Source organism: Pelophylax lessonae (assembly GCF_965119305.1).
Source record: "Pelophylax lessonae genome assembly, chromosome: 4".
Taxonomy (NCBI): domain Eukaryota; kingdom Metazoa; phylum Chordata; class Amphibia; order Anura; family Ranidae; genus Pelophylax; species Pelophylax lessonae.
Genome location: NC_138771.1, coordinates 156,001,675 through 156,015,432, shown reverse-complemented (window position 1 = coordinate 156,015,432; position 13,758 = coordinate 156,001,675). Strand labels below are relative to the sequence as shown.

The 13,758-nt window shown below is 43.7% G+C and overlaps 1 protein-coding gene across 1 annotated transcript in view; it reads left to right on the top strand.

The window, feature by feature from the left end:
- Window positions 1-13,758, top strand: part of TMEM209 (transmembrane protein 209) — a 79,432-nt gene that overhangs the window by 50,302 nt on the left and 15,372 nt on the right. The window contains exons 10-13 of the mRNA XM_082255134.1: window positions 549-674; window positions 5,061-5,158; window positions 5,948-6,062; window positions 8,724-8,821. Coding sequence (XP_082111260.1) covers window positions 549-674; window positions 5,061-5,158; window positions 5,948-6,062; window positions 8,724-8,821 — 437 coding nt within the window. The remainder of the gene's footprint in view (window positions 1-548; window positions 675-5,060; window positions 5,159-5,947; window positions 6,063-8,723; window positions 8,822-13,758) is intronic.

The window sequence follows — 13,758 nt, the reverse complement described above, 5'->3', positions numbered from 1 at the left end:
AGAATAAGCTGCCCATTGGTGGTTTTTTACAATGGCAGGTTTTGAAGGAAGGGGTAGACGGACCAAGGGAATTTGAAGGAAAGGCTAAAGCAGTGTGAAAATGTAAACTTTTTCATGTGTACACTCAATTAGTCCTTGCGCTTTGTTTCCCTCAATGAAATTAAATTTGATAACGGATTTCCCAATTGATGCAGAAATGCTTTTTCATTGACCATGTCTGCCATTAGCTGCCACACCACCTGCACTTGAAGACCTTTCTCCAGTGGGAAAGCAGGGGGCCTCCTAAAGTGTCCAGTCTTGCTGCTGGGTGCCACTGCTTTCTGGTTGCTATAGTGGCACCCAGCAGCAAGTGTTTTCGGTGCAGTAGCAGCACCTTGATGATCAAGAGAAGTAGGGGCTTTGGGTTGCTTACTAGATTTATCTAACCTTAGCTAGAATTGCAGGTTTAGGGCTTGGGTTTAAAGGTGTATTGGGGCTGGTCTTGGGTGTAAACATAAACCTGTTTCGTGTGTGCACCAGGTAATTTATTTTATTTTTATTTTTTTCAGAATCAAGCATTACTAGTTTAAAACAAGCAGCTCTTATAAAAGCCTCTCTTATCCCAACGCTAAATTCGATTGTGCAGTATTTGGACATCACTCCAAATCAGGAATATCTCTTTGAGCGAATTAAAGGTAAAACCATTTCATTATTATAAACTATTAACTAAAATTGACTAAAATGTACATTATTTTTTACCTTTTTTTTGTAGTTTGTAATAGGTATTTCTAGTAAGGCAGTTGAACCTGACAGTACTAACAATTCGATGTTAGAGTGATCTCCCTTGCAGTTCTCTTGTGTTCTGACAGGAGAAGGCACCAATTCCCAAAGGTGCTCAATTGGATTGAGATCTGGTGACATTGGAGTACAGTGAACTCATTGTCCTGTTCAAGAAAGCAGTGGTGAGATGATTGTATCTTTGTGACATGGTGCATTATCCTGCTGGAAGGAGCCATCAGAAGATGGATACTCTGTAGTCATAAAGGCATTGAAATGGTTAGCAACAATACACGGGTAAGCCGTGGTGTTTAAATGATGCTCAATTGGTACGAAGGGGTCCAAAGCATGCCAAGAAAATATCCCCCACACCATTATACCACCAGCCTGTACCGTTGATACAAGGCAGGATAGATCCATGCTTTCATGTTTTAACGCTAAATTCTGACCCTACCATTCTGAATGCGACAGCTGAAACCGAGACTCCTCAGACAAGACAATATTTTTCCAAACTTCTATTGTCCAATTTTGGTGAGCCTGTGCAAATTGTAGCCTCCGTTTCCTGTTCTTAGCTGAGAGGAGTGGCACCTGGTGTGGTCATCTGCTACTGTAGCCCATCTGCTTCAAGGTTTGATGTGTTGTGTGTTCAGAGATGGTACTCTGCATACCTTGGTTGTAATGAGTGTTTATTTGTAGGGCTGCAATGAAGGATTATTTTCATAATTGATTAGTTGTCCGATTCTTTTGATTAATCGGATAATAACCTAAAAAAAAAGTGGTGAATAATTTTAGGTATTATGTAAATTTTTTTTTTCAAAAAAAAGGCAATTTTTCTTCAATATCTATATGCAGTGGTAAACCTAAATAACCAACTATATATGGTTAGGGAGCAAAATCTCTAATCCATTCTGAGAATAACAGACGAGATATAATGTATATACTAATAGAGGTCTAATCTGTTAAATATCAACAGACTCGGATCTAATTTTTTTTATTTAAAGAAAAAAAATGAAAGACGTTTTGCCGATTGAAAATGTTTTGCAGATTTTTAGACAGAACTGTAATATATTATGTATGGCAGACTCCCTTGTCATAGGCAGGTGACTTGATAAAAGCTACCGGCGCCTGCTGTCACTTTGCTGGTCATACAAAAACAATGTCTTCCTTCAAAAAATTTTTCACTTTAAGAACGTTCTTTTGATTTTCTAATCGTTAGTGGGGTCAAATCGACGTTCGTTTTCTACCACAGTGACGGAAAAATTTGAAAGGACAGAATAGAAAACTTCTTGGTCAAAGGAATTTTCAGGTTTTCGTTCAGAAATTAATTGTAAAACTTAATGTAAACGCAAGTAAAAATTTTCAAAAATGACATTCTTTCATTCAGCAAATGTACAAAGATTTTTTCGTATGAATATTCTCATCCTAAAATCTATGCATGTATGGGCAGTTTTGCTTTTGGTCCGTTTTCGGCAGCTTTTTGCTGTGCGTTTTGCACCCGTGATTAGTGCAATATGGGTTTTTTTTTTTTTGGTTTAATAATGTAGAAGATGCAGAAAAGCATGTAGTGCATGTTTGCCACGGTTTCCATTTAGGCTGCCCAACATAAAAAAAACAGCATAAAAAAAAATGCAAATTGTGTGTGTGCAAAAAGCACTGCAGAAACGGATCATAAGCAAACTGCAAGGGTGTGAACTGAGCCTTAAGCTGGCATGTATGGACCCACTACACCAGCGTAGGATCTGACAATGGGTTCAAGGATTTCATACCAATTTCTAATGGCCATGATTCCATTGTCTAGCCTGTAGAGGTCTGTGCGTCCCTTCATGGATATGCCTCCCCAGACCATCACTGATCCACCACCAAACTGGTCATGCTGAATGATATTACAGGCAACATAACATTCTCCTTGGCTTCTCCAGACTCTTTCACGTCTTGTCTCATGGGCTCAGGGTATACCTGCTCTCCACCAAAAGAAAGCTCCTATTCGTGTGACAAAATGATATACATTTCGTTTGGGTGCAGCGTTGCATGGCTGCACAATTACCAGTAAAGTAGTGTAATGCTAAATAGCAAAAAAAAAGGCCTGGTCACAAAGGGGGTAAAATCTTGTTCCTGTGTGATGCAGCCCCTCTGGTTGCCAGAGTGTCAGCGGTAGGGATTGTCATACGCCGCATGATGTGGCTGAAGAGCTGGTTGGCAGACCAGGCTTCTAAGAATGCCTTAACAGATCTCCCTTTTTGGGTGAACGTCTGTTTTGAAGACTCCTTGGATGAGTTGATTAAAGGTTTAAGTTTAGCGGGGGGTTAAGAGTACTATCCTCCCCAATCTTCAAAAGGTAAGGCGCCCTGCAGTAAGCTGGGGCCCTCTTTCATGGCTCATAGGCGTTTTTTTTTTCGTGCCTTAGGGGAGCAAGAAAAAGGTTAACTGTTCAGAGCATCTGGAGGGAACAAGAAGGCTTGGTCGAATAAGCCCAAGATTAGCCAGTCCGGTTCGGCGGACAAATCCTCTTTGGCATGAAGGGGCGCCCTCACCCGATTCGGGGGGGGGTTGTCTGCGTTACTTTCAGGAATTCTGGACATTTTTGATTCAGGACAAATGGGTTCACAAACTAATTTTTTCAGGGTACAAGTTCGAATTTCGGTGTCGCCCAGCAGACAGATTTTTTTACCCCTGATCAGGTTGCTGTTGGAGAACAATCTCATCTCTGCGGACTTGCATGAGAGCCTTGGGGCTGATGGTGTTGACCTTTTGAGGCGGTTCCATTTGCTCTATTTCATTCCAGGCCTCTGCAAGAGGAGATTCTTGTCAAGTGGAACAAGGATCCGCAGTCCTTGGGCAGAATATGTTTGAGCCGACTCACGAGGTAGGTGCTCTCGCGTGGTGGCTTGTCGCCCGCCCTGAGCTAGGGCAAATCCTTTCTACTGCTGTTGTGGATGGTGGTCACCACAGGTGCCAGCCTGTCGGGCTGGGATGGAGTGCTGGACAATCTCTGTGCCCATGGAGTCTGGTCAACAGAGGAGTCTTTTTTTACTGATAAATGTCCTGGAACTTACACTTAACGAAAAAAAAAGACTTCAGAGCCTGCTACGCTGCGTTACAAATCCTTTTCACAATGAAGGGATGCCCCAAAACTTGGAAATCATGGCATTTATTTATTTTTCCCACAGACTGAATTTTACGTTCCTTGGTGTGTATCTTGTGCAAACTCAGACATTGTTCCACTAGTCAAGACACCATGGAACCTCAATTTGGTACATTGTGTTGCAGAAGTCCCTATTTTTCACCCATCTGTAATTCCTTTAGTCCTTCTGTCACAGAAGGGTCTTTTTTTTTTATCTTTTTTTCTTGTTGCCATTATTTTGGCTCAGTTTCAGAATCTGTTGCTTTTTCCTGTAAGAAACCAATCTTGGTGCTCCACCGTGGAAAGGTAGTTCTACTTACTCAGCCATACATTTTACCCTAGGTAGTTTCTTCGTTCCGCTTCAACCAGGACATTTCCTGTATTTGTCTTTCTGCCCTAAGCCGGGACAAGGCTTTTCACACTTTAGATGGAGGTTTGTGCTATCAGGTGTTACCATTTCTCAATGAATCTGTGGGCTTATTTCTCAGGCTTGCGTTCTAAATGGCAAAGTTCCAACATTTTCGGTGACCGTTAATTCTGCTAGGAGTGTTGTGTTGGTGCTTCCTGGGCTTTTGGAGATCAGACTTTAGTTTAAATTTAAGCTGCTACCTGGTGTCGGGTTGTACTTTCCAACATTTTTCCAAGTGGATGTTCGCATTGCTGAGGTTGCTACCTTGTTTTAGTTGTTTTTTTCAGGCTGCTGCTTGAGGTTCTAACCTGTTTTGGTTTAGTTGTTTGGAGCCAGTTGCCATGTTGCCCTCCCCTCATATTGTTTGCTTTGAACGTCCCTATCCTCATGGATATGAAGATGCTCTGTGTCTTGTGATGTACAATAAAGAAAAAAAGGGATTTTTGGATTGCCTGTAAAATCCTTTTCATTGAGTACATCCCCAGGCAAGGCTTGCTACAAAAAATAAAAACCTTGACTTGTGGAGAGGGGGTTATGTCTAGGAGGGGTTTTCCCGTTTTTTACCAGCGTCCAATCACCTGAAGGTGGCAGCATAACCCAATCCTCATGGATATGAAGATGCTCTGTGTCCCATGATATACTCCAGGAAAAGGACTTTACAGGTAAACCAAAAATCCAATTTTTTTTTTTTCCTTTTTTAGAGGTTTACTTTATATTTATCAAAAGAAAAAGGTATCCCAATATATTTTTATAGGAGGATATTTTGTTTTACAGACCTTTCTCAAGGAGGCTGCATGAGCTCATTCCGATGGAATGGTGGAGGAGAGTTTAAAGGTCGCAAATGGGATACTGACCTTCCCACGGACTCAGCAGTATGTTGTGTAGCTTATTAAAATGTTTATTTGAAATGTTTTCACAAGTGTAGGACATATCTAAAATACCAAAAAACAGGTAGAATTTTTATTTTTTTTTCTAGTACAGGGCATGCAGAGTTCAGGAGTGTGAGGCGTACACCCCCCCCCCCCCCAAAAAAAAAAAGCTTCCTTACATCTCAGCTGCCTGGCTCTAGTACCTCCCAGCAGTGTAGGTGTGTCTCTCACTTGCAGGGAGCCGAAGGTGGTGCCACATTCCAGCTGGAAAAAAAGCTCTGGGTGCGAAGGTCACATAAAATGGCCTGGCGGGCCGGATTCCGCCTGCGGGCCTTGTGTTCGACACCAGTGACCTTGGAGACAGGGCTTGGGATCTAGAGGTATATCTATATAAAATGTATTATTGATGGTCTGAATGCTAGACTTAAAGTATCTGAAGTTTTGGACAGTGCCACTGCAAATGTATAAGGTCCCCTTTTTCCTCTACAACACTTTGGGTATTTGGGGTGTGGTGTACCTATATGTAATAACTGTGATTTAATCTATGGGACACATTCAGAGAGCATACACGCACTGTCTCCAGAGAATCTTTTTATGGCAGTATCTGAAATGTATTCTTTTGGCTGGGCATACCATCTAGGAGTGAGACAAATTATCAACTTGTTCCTACATATCAACTTTCATGTTTCATTTTCTGGTGATTCTGTTGTCATGAAGTTAATAGTGCCTTTCATATGTGTTACATTTTTACAATATACTTTTAATCATTCATCTTCTATTCTCCATTTTCAGATACTCATTCATGTCTTCTGCACATATTTTGACTCTCGCCTACCTGCCCATCCAAAGTATCCAAACGGAAAAACGTTTACGTCACAGCACTTTGTGCAGACGCCTGATAAACCAGGTAGGAGTATGTAATTTTCCCAAAGTCTAAAGTGCAGCGCTTTAACACAAGTGGTCTCAGCGGCAGATACGCTGCGGAATCACTTTTTTGGATGGCGGGAGAGGTGCCCACCCCCCTGCTTCCCGGAGCCGTTGGTAGTGGGAAAAACGATCTGGTCCTGGGCAGAAAGTCTAGTAAAGGCAAGATGGCTCCCACTTGGCGCTCTGACTTTGGATAACCGGAGCGTCGCTTTTGCCCAACGGCCTTAAAGGGCCTTTTAATTATTTATTTTTTTATTATTGCTTTTAAGTGTAGTTGTGAGAACTGAGGCCTTTTTTTACCCCAGATCTCACATTAAAGAGGACTTGTCCTGTTTTTTTCAATTACAAGGGATGTTTGCATTCCTTGTAATAGGAATAAAAGTAATCCAAAACCTTTTTTAAAGGGACAGCATAAAAATAAAAAGTAAAAATAAATAGGAAAAATCACACTTTGTAGCTGCTGACTTTTAATAAACACAAAAACAGCTGGAACTCTGCTTTAAACACTTTGTCCCCCTGTTCCTAAATGATGTAGCAGTCGAGCTTTCTACTTATTGGTTGGAATTACCTGCAGCATACCTAGTAATACAAATGACTGCAGCCTGGTCATGTTGTGCTCCTCTTTTAGTCTTTTGGTCTTCTGATTTTTGCTTGGTTCTAGCAGGTGTAGCTAGGTCCTTTTTTTTTATACTCATGGCTGAGGTTTTACTACAGTCGCAGGATGATTTTACTCGCATCTTATTTGCTGACTTCTGATTGCGAGGACATAAGTATGCTCCAATGTCCTTCCCAGAAAATTCTGTATCTGACTTACCCTGGTGCATTAGAGGCCTCTAAACCATTGGCTGCAGAGCCTATTATTTTAGGTCGCTGAAGTGCCTGTCAGATGACATTACCCCAGATGAGTTGCTTATGTCCTTTTTAGATGTTACCCCTGAGGAGTCGCAGTCTACTGCTATTACTTTGGAGTTAAAGGAGACTATTTTGACCCTCATTGATGTGGTGTGCACCACCCTAAAAAGAGGATCAGCCTGACAAGTGCTGCCTCTACCAGTGCTGTTTCCAGCTTTGGATCCTGTCAGGCACTTGGGGGCTGATTTACTAAAACTGGAGAGTGCAAAATCTGGTGCAGCTGTGCATGGAAGCCAATCAGCTTCTAACTTCAGCATGTTCAATTAAGCTTTGATCAAAAAAGCTGGAAGCCAATTGGTTTCTATGCAGAGCTGCGCCAGATTTTGCACTCTCCAGTTTTAGTAAATGAACCCCTTGGTGTCTGCAATAGTTTTCAGTCTAAGAACATTCTGATCTCAGCAGAAATGGTGTCCTTATTGCTTCCTGTGAGATCACCTTGAAGAAAACTTTTCTTTCTTGAACCAAGGTAGACATGTCCAAATCCAATCTGGCTGGAAACCATCCATTGTAAGAAATAGTATAGCCATCCAGGTAAACAAAGCTTCCTATTGACAAGATTACCAAGTGAAAATAGCCTGGAAGAGGGGGGGGGGGGGGGAAATGTAGACACCTCCATGAACTGATAGGCTGCAATATAGTACATTTTTGTTTTTGGGTTTAGACACCACTTTAAAGCATCACCTTCTCTACTTCTGATTTAAAGCCTATTAATAGTTTAGTATGTGCTTCTGTGAAGTTGGTTTAGGGCTCTTTCACGCGGCCGCTCCGTATGTCCGCAAATCATCCTATTTTTTTTGTGGATGATTTGCGGACATAATGTAAGTCTATGGCATTGCGGATGTCAGCGGAATACCATCCGCTGACATCCGATTTTCTTCCTTTCAGTTCTGTTCCGTTTTTTGGAACGGAACAGAACCCTATTTTTCATCCGTTCAAAAAACGGAAAGGAAGGAAAATCATCCGCTGACATGCGCAATGCCCATAGACTTGCATTCTGTCTGCATATCATCCGCAAAGGGATGGGATGATATGCGGGCATACAGAGCGGATGACACAAATGTCATCCGCTCCGTGAAAAAAAAAAAAGTCCCGCAGCGGACAAAAACAGCAGGGCGGCCGTGTGAAAGAGCCCTAAAAGTGTTTTTCTATTTTTTTTTCTACAATTGGCAACAATTTCTGAAACATTCACCCATCTATGGCAGCAGTGTCTTTGTAGTTCCTTCATACCAAGTCACACAATATATTCCAGCAAGTTGGGAGAACCTTTCTGTGCTATAAAGGGGTACTTAAAAGTGACCCAAGTTTCAGACCAGGGTAGGGTTGTTTTTGGCTAGCCTAAGTTGGTTACTGCCTAAAAAAAACCCTGTTTTTACTAAAGGCATGACTCGTACTATTTGTAGTAGGGAGAGCCCTAAAATTTAAAACAAGCCGCTACTGGCGGTTTGTGAGGCTGATCCGCCTCATGGATATATATATATATATATATATATATATGTATGTATGTATATATGTATGTATGTATATGTATATGTATATGTGTATGTATATTTCTGTGTGTGTTTATTTATTTATATATATATATATATATATATATATATATATATATATATATATATATATATATATATATATATATATATATATCCACTTAAAAAAAAAATTGCAGTTGTACAAAATGTCTGTTATACATCTGAAACTTTGCGCTTTTATGCTATTGTTCCTTCATCAGATACCTCGAATGAAAACGTGTTTTGCATCCATCAAAGCAGCATCAATCCTCCTCATTTTGAGTTGGTTTACCAGAAGCACATTTATAACCTACCAAAGGTACTTTGTTTTTTGTTTTTTTTTTAAATTGTGTTCCAATGTTGCCAATTGTGTTAGACTTTGCAATTATTCATAGTCAGTCTAGTCATGTACCACCTCTACAATTAACTTCCACCTGTCTGCCCACCTAGACTGCAAGTGGAGAACACAGTGGCAGATGCTTGTTAATGTGAAAATCTAGCCAAAATTCTGATTGGAAAATCTATCCGTGAGGACACGGACCCCAATAGAAGCACCATTTTTCTGGGGGAATAGTTTTTTGTGCTCTTTTTTTCCCCACGGTCTTCAAAAATGAAAAAAAATTGCTTGGTTTTCCATTTTACCATGCAGCTTTTATTGCCAGCTCTAGGCATAAGCAAAAGGTGGTATTGCATATTTGTGAAACCACAGTCTTTTCAATCACCACGTATAGTACTTAATACAACCATTATTAAATATTTAGAAGAAGTATGGCCAACGCATTTTTGGCCATACTTCTGTGAGTCACAGGATTGCACTTAGTTCTGCAATCCTGTGACCCAGATTTAGCCAACACATTTAGCCCACTGTCGGCTGAGGTCAGTGGGGCAAGGCTGTGTTCAGGGATCCCCACATGCCTGTCTGGCAGCTAGGTCAGCCTCTCAGCATGTTGCTGAGAGCCTGAGCCTGCCATTTCCACTCCCTCCACAGCCCTGTGCTTCAGTGAGCATTGGCGGGACAGTATTCAACTTTTTTTTTTTTTTTTTTTGTGACCAAAAAGTACAAATTCAAACAACTCACCATGCCTCTTACTAAATTTGTATTTGTACTGTCCTGGCACTTTAAGGACCTCAAGAAATAGGCTGTCAGTACATCAGAATATATCCTAGTTTGTAGATGCTATTACTCACACAAACCAATATACAGTTGATGAAATTTATTTATCTTTTTTTTAACCAAAGACATACATTTTGGCCTAAGCTTATGAAGAAATTTTAGTTTTTTGTTGGATATGTTTTATAACAAAGTAGAAAATATTTTTTTATTTTTTTTACCTTTTTTAGGTTATCCCAAAAAATAAACCCAGTGGTGATCAAAAACCACCAAAAAAAGCTCTCTAGCGTTCATTGACAGACACAGCTCTGTATCGTCTTGACCATTGGGTTATGCTGTCCCCTACAGGAGTAGGACACTAGGCAGGAAAAATCTTTACCACGTCTGTGGGGCAGTCCCTGCAGGCATATACCCACACACTCTGCTATAGCCCTCAGTTTGTTTCTGCCTAGTTTAGAAGTAGGACCTAGTTCCCTGCTGAGACTTCAGTCTTGGCTGTTTTTTTGGGAGCCTTTTTATAAGACTTGAATTTTTAGTTAGTTTTGTTCCTGAGAGAACTACAAGCAACAGCCGGCTGGGTTTCGGACTGGCTATACTAGATCCTTAAGGTCTCCCAGCCTGGCCAGTGAGCGTGTGCAGGTTATAGTCCAGCACTAGGCCTCGCCACGACAAACCCCCGATGGACGGGGGTTGGCCCGCGAGTGAAACACCTTACCTGGACGCATACAACCTGGGATGCCCTGAGTCGCAGCATACCCCTGGCCGTCGGCCCCCCCCACCCCGGATGGAGAGGTAGTCAGGGTGGGAGTCCCCCCCCCCCCTCCCTGGAAAAGTCAAACCCTCGGGTATCCCTTGGTTCCCCTGGCCTCTCGGTGAGATCAGGTCCCCCTTAGACATGTTGTGTTCCCCCCCCCCCCCCCCCCACAAGCAGGTTCCTACCTCTGGGTGGAGCGGATGTAATGCAGCCGCTGCAGCAGTTCACCGAGGGGTGGGGGGGGGTTGTCCTGGTTGGGGCTCCTCCTAGGGACCCCCAATGCCGCTGTCTGATGACCCCCCACCTCCCCCGGGGGGTCTTGGAGACCACATGGCGCGACATGGGGGCCGCCATTTTGCTGTAGTTTCTGCTCTGTATCAATGTAAAAGGTTTCTTATTGGAATGCATGAGCAGCCTGGTTTTGTTGGTTCTCTATAGGAATGCATGGGGCGGCCATTTTCTTTAAGTCCACGATCGCTGAACAGCAAGGGAGAAGCTAGGGGCTCTAGGCATGACCCAGGTGTTTTTCTGTTACTGTGTCTGATCGTTTTTCATCTCTGTATAGAATGTTTTTGTAGTAGGTTCGTGGGGTCCCTATAGGTATTCCTCACTCCCTCCTGCTGTAGGCTGTTAGGGCTGGGACTTGTGGTACCGCTGGTGCAGATCGCATTTTTTGCGACTTTTCTTAAAGTGACGCTGCTTTTTTTTGTACTCGCTGATTGAGTCCCAGGACCAAATTCTCGCCTACAGACCCCCTCAGCGCAGTTGTGGGACCCTCTGGGTCGCAGCCCCTGTCTGCTTTTACAGCAGTTTTGGAGACCCTGGTGTCAAAAGTGAATTTAGTTTTAAAAAAAAATGCCACCAGCTAAAAGCGCCCTATGCCTTCACCTGCCTCTATAGTATCCTCAGATTCTGAGGTAGATGTGGCCACTGCAGAAGCATACCATCCTGGTGGATCTGCGTCTTCGCATTCTGACGGCAAGGAAAGCGCGCTGGTGGAGGCACTTATTGTGTTAGTGCGGGAAACCTTTAATAAAAATGGCGGATGGGTCTACAGCGTCAGGGACGCAGGTGTCTTTTGGCACCTGCAAATCCCAGAAGTCGGGCAAGGTGTTTCCCTGTCCAGAACTTTTTGACAACATTGTCATTGAACAGTGGGGGCGCAGCAAACAAATGTTAATGGTGCCTAAGCACTTTAAAAGGCGTTACCCCTTCGTGGATTCGGTTTACACTAGGTGAACCGTGCCACCAAAGGTGGATCATCTGGTTTCCGGACAAAACAAGTCTACTGTGGTCCCGGTGGAAGAGCCCTGGTATTTACAAACCCGGTGGATAGGCAGATTGAGTCTGTCCCACCCTTTGCATGTGTTAGCGGGCTCAATACTAAAACCGGTCTTTGTGATTACTCTGTCACAGACCATCACAGAATGGGTGAAGTTGCTGAAAGGTGACTTGGAAACGGAGCAGCTCTCACCGGGCCTGATAGAGCTAACGAACCAAATCGTCCAAGCCCTTTTGTATATATGTGATGCGTCGCTGGATGTGGCTCCACTGATAGCCAGAGTGTCTGCGATGGGCATTGCTATTAGACGGATGGTGTGGCTAAAAAGCTGGTCTGCGGACCAGGCTTCTAAAAAGGCTCTTTCTGACCTTCCCTTTACGGGGGACAGGTTGTTTGGATCCTCCCTGGATGTCGTTGGAGAAAGGAGCTAAGCCATTCAGGTCTTCCGGGGGTTCCAAGAAGACAGGGTCGGGTAAGTCGAACAGGCCAATCTGGATCTGCGGACAAATCCTCGTCTGCATGAAGGGACGTCCTCACCCATTTCTGTGGTGAGTGGATGTCTTTGTTTCCCGGAACCATGGACTTCTTTGATTCAGGACAAATGAGTCCAATAACTGATCCGATCGAGTTACAAGATCAAATTCTGTTCTCGACCATCGAACAGGTTCTTCCTGTCCAATCTACGCCTATCTCCCAAACCGGTTAAGGGATCTATGAGAGGCTGTACAAGATCTGCTGTCGCAAGGGGTGATTGTGCCGGTTCCTTCTTTGGAACGCTTTCAGGGGTTCTTTTCAAACCTGTTCACTGTGCCCAGGAAAAAAGGCAAAGTACGTCCAATCCTGGACCTCAAGGCTCTGAACCGCTTTGTACGGGTACAAAAGTTTTGAATGGAATCCATTCGCATAGTAGTGGCATCTCTGAACCATGGAAACTTTTTGGCCTCAATAGATATCGAGGACGCATTTCCACACAGCCCTATTTACGCTGGACACCAGCATTTTCTTTGCTTCGCTGTAGGAGAAGAGCTTTATCAATTTGTGACGTTACCCTTTGGTCTCGCCTCCGCCCCCAGGGTCTTCACCAAAAGTGTTGGCTCCAGTGTTGGCATTACTGCGACAACTGGGGATAACGGTACTGGGGTACCTGGACGATCGCTTAAGAGTAGACTACCATTCAGCCCTGTTGGGCGACTTGACAATTACTGTACGGACTCTGCAAGAGTTCAGTTGGAGCATCAATTTAAAAAAAAATCTGCCCTGGTACCATCCTTAAAACTGGATTATGTGGGCCTCACTCTGGACTCGCGCTTCGGAGAGGGTGTTTCTTCCCCCAGACAAGCTGCAAAAGTTGCAGGGGGCGATTAATTTGCTGTTAGCCAGCAATCTGTTCTCTGCGGACTTGCATGCGGGCCTTGGGTCTGATGGTGTCAACCTTCGAGGCAGTTCCGTTTGCTCAGTTCCACACGAGACCCTTACAAAGGGAGATTCTTGTCAAATGGAACAAAGATCCAAAGTCCTTGGACACTAGGATTCGGTGGAGTCGCAACACAAGGACTGAGCTATTATGGTGGCTTCACTGGTTAGCACTATGCCAGGGCAAGTCCTTCCTCACGCTGTATTGGACTGTGGTAACCACAGACGCCAGCCTGTTTGCCTGGGGAGGAGTGCTCGGGAAGCTGTGTGTCTAGGAGTCCTAGACAGTAGAAGAGTTCAGACTTCTGATCCAATATTCTGGAACCGAGCGATAAAGCTTTGCCTGAGTCACTGGACAAATCATTAACAGAGCTGTCCAGTCCGGATTCAATCAAACAATGCCACAACCGTGGCTTACATCAATCATCAAGGGGGCCCCAAGAGTGTCTTGGCAGCCCAGGAGGTGCCTGAGATCCTGGAATGGGCGTAAGTTTGTTCCAGCCCTTTCTGCAGTGCACATCAGAGGTGTGGAAAACTGGCAGGTGGATTACCCGAGTCGTCGGGTGTTGAATCAGGGGGGGTGGTCCCTGCACCCGGAGGTGTTTCACCTCCTGTGTCCGGTGGGGGACACCCGATGTTGACTTGTTGGCTTATCGACTCAACAAGAAGTTTCAGAGGTTTATAGCCAGGTCAAGG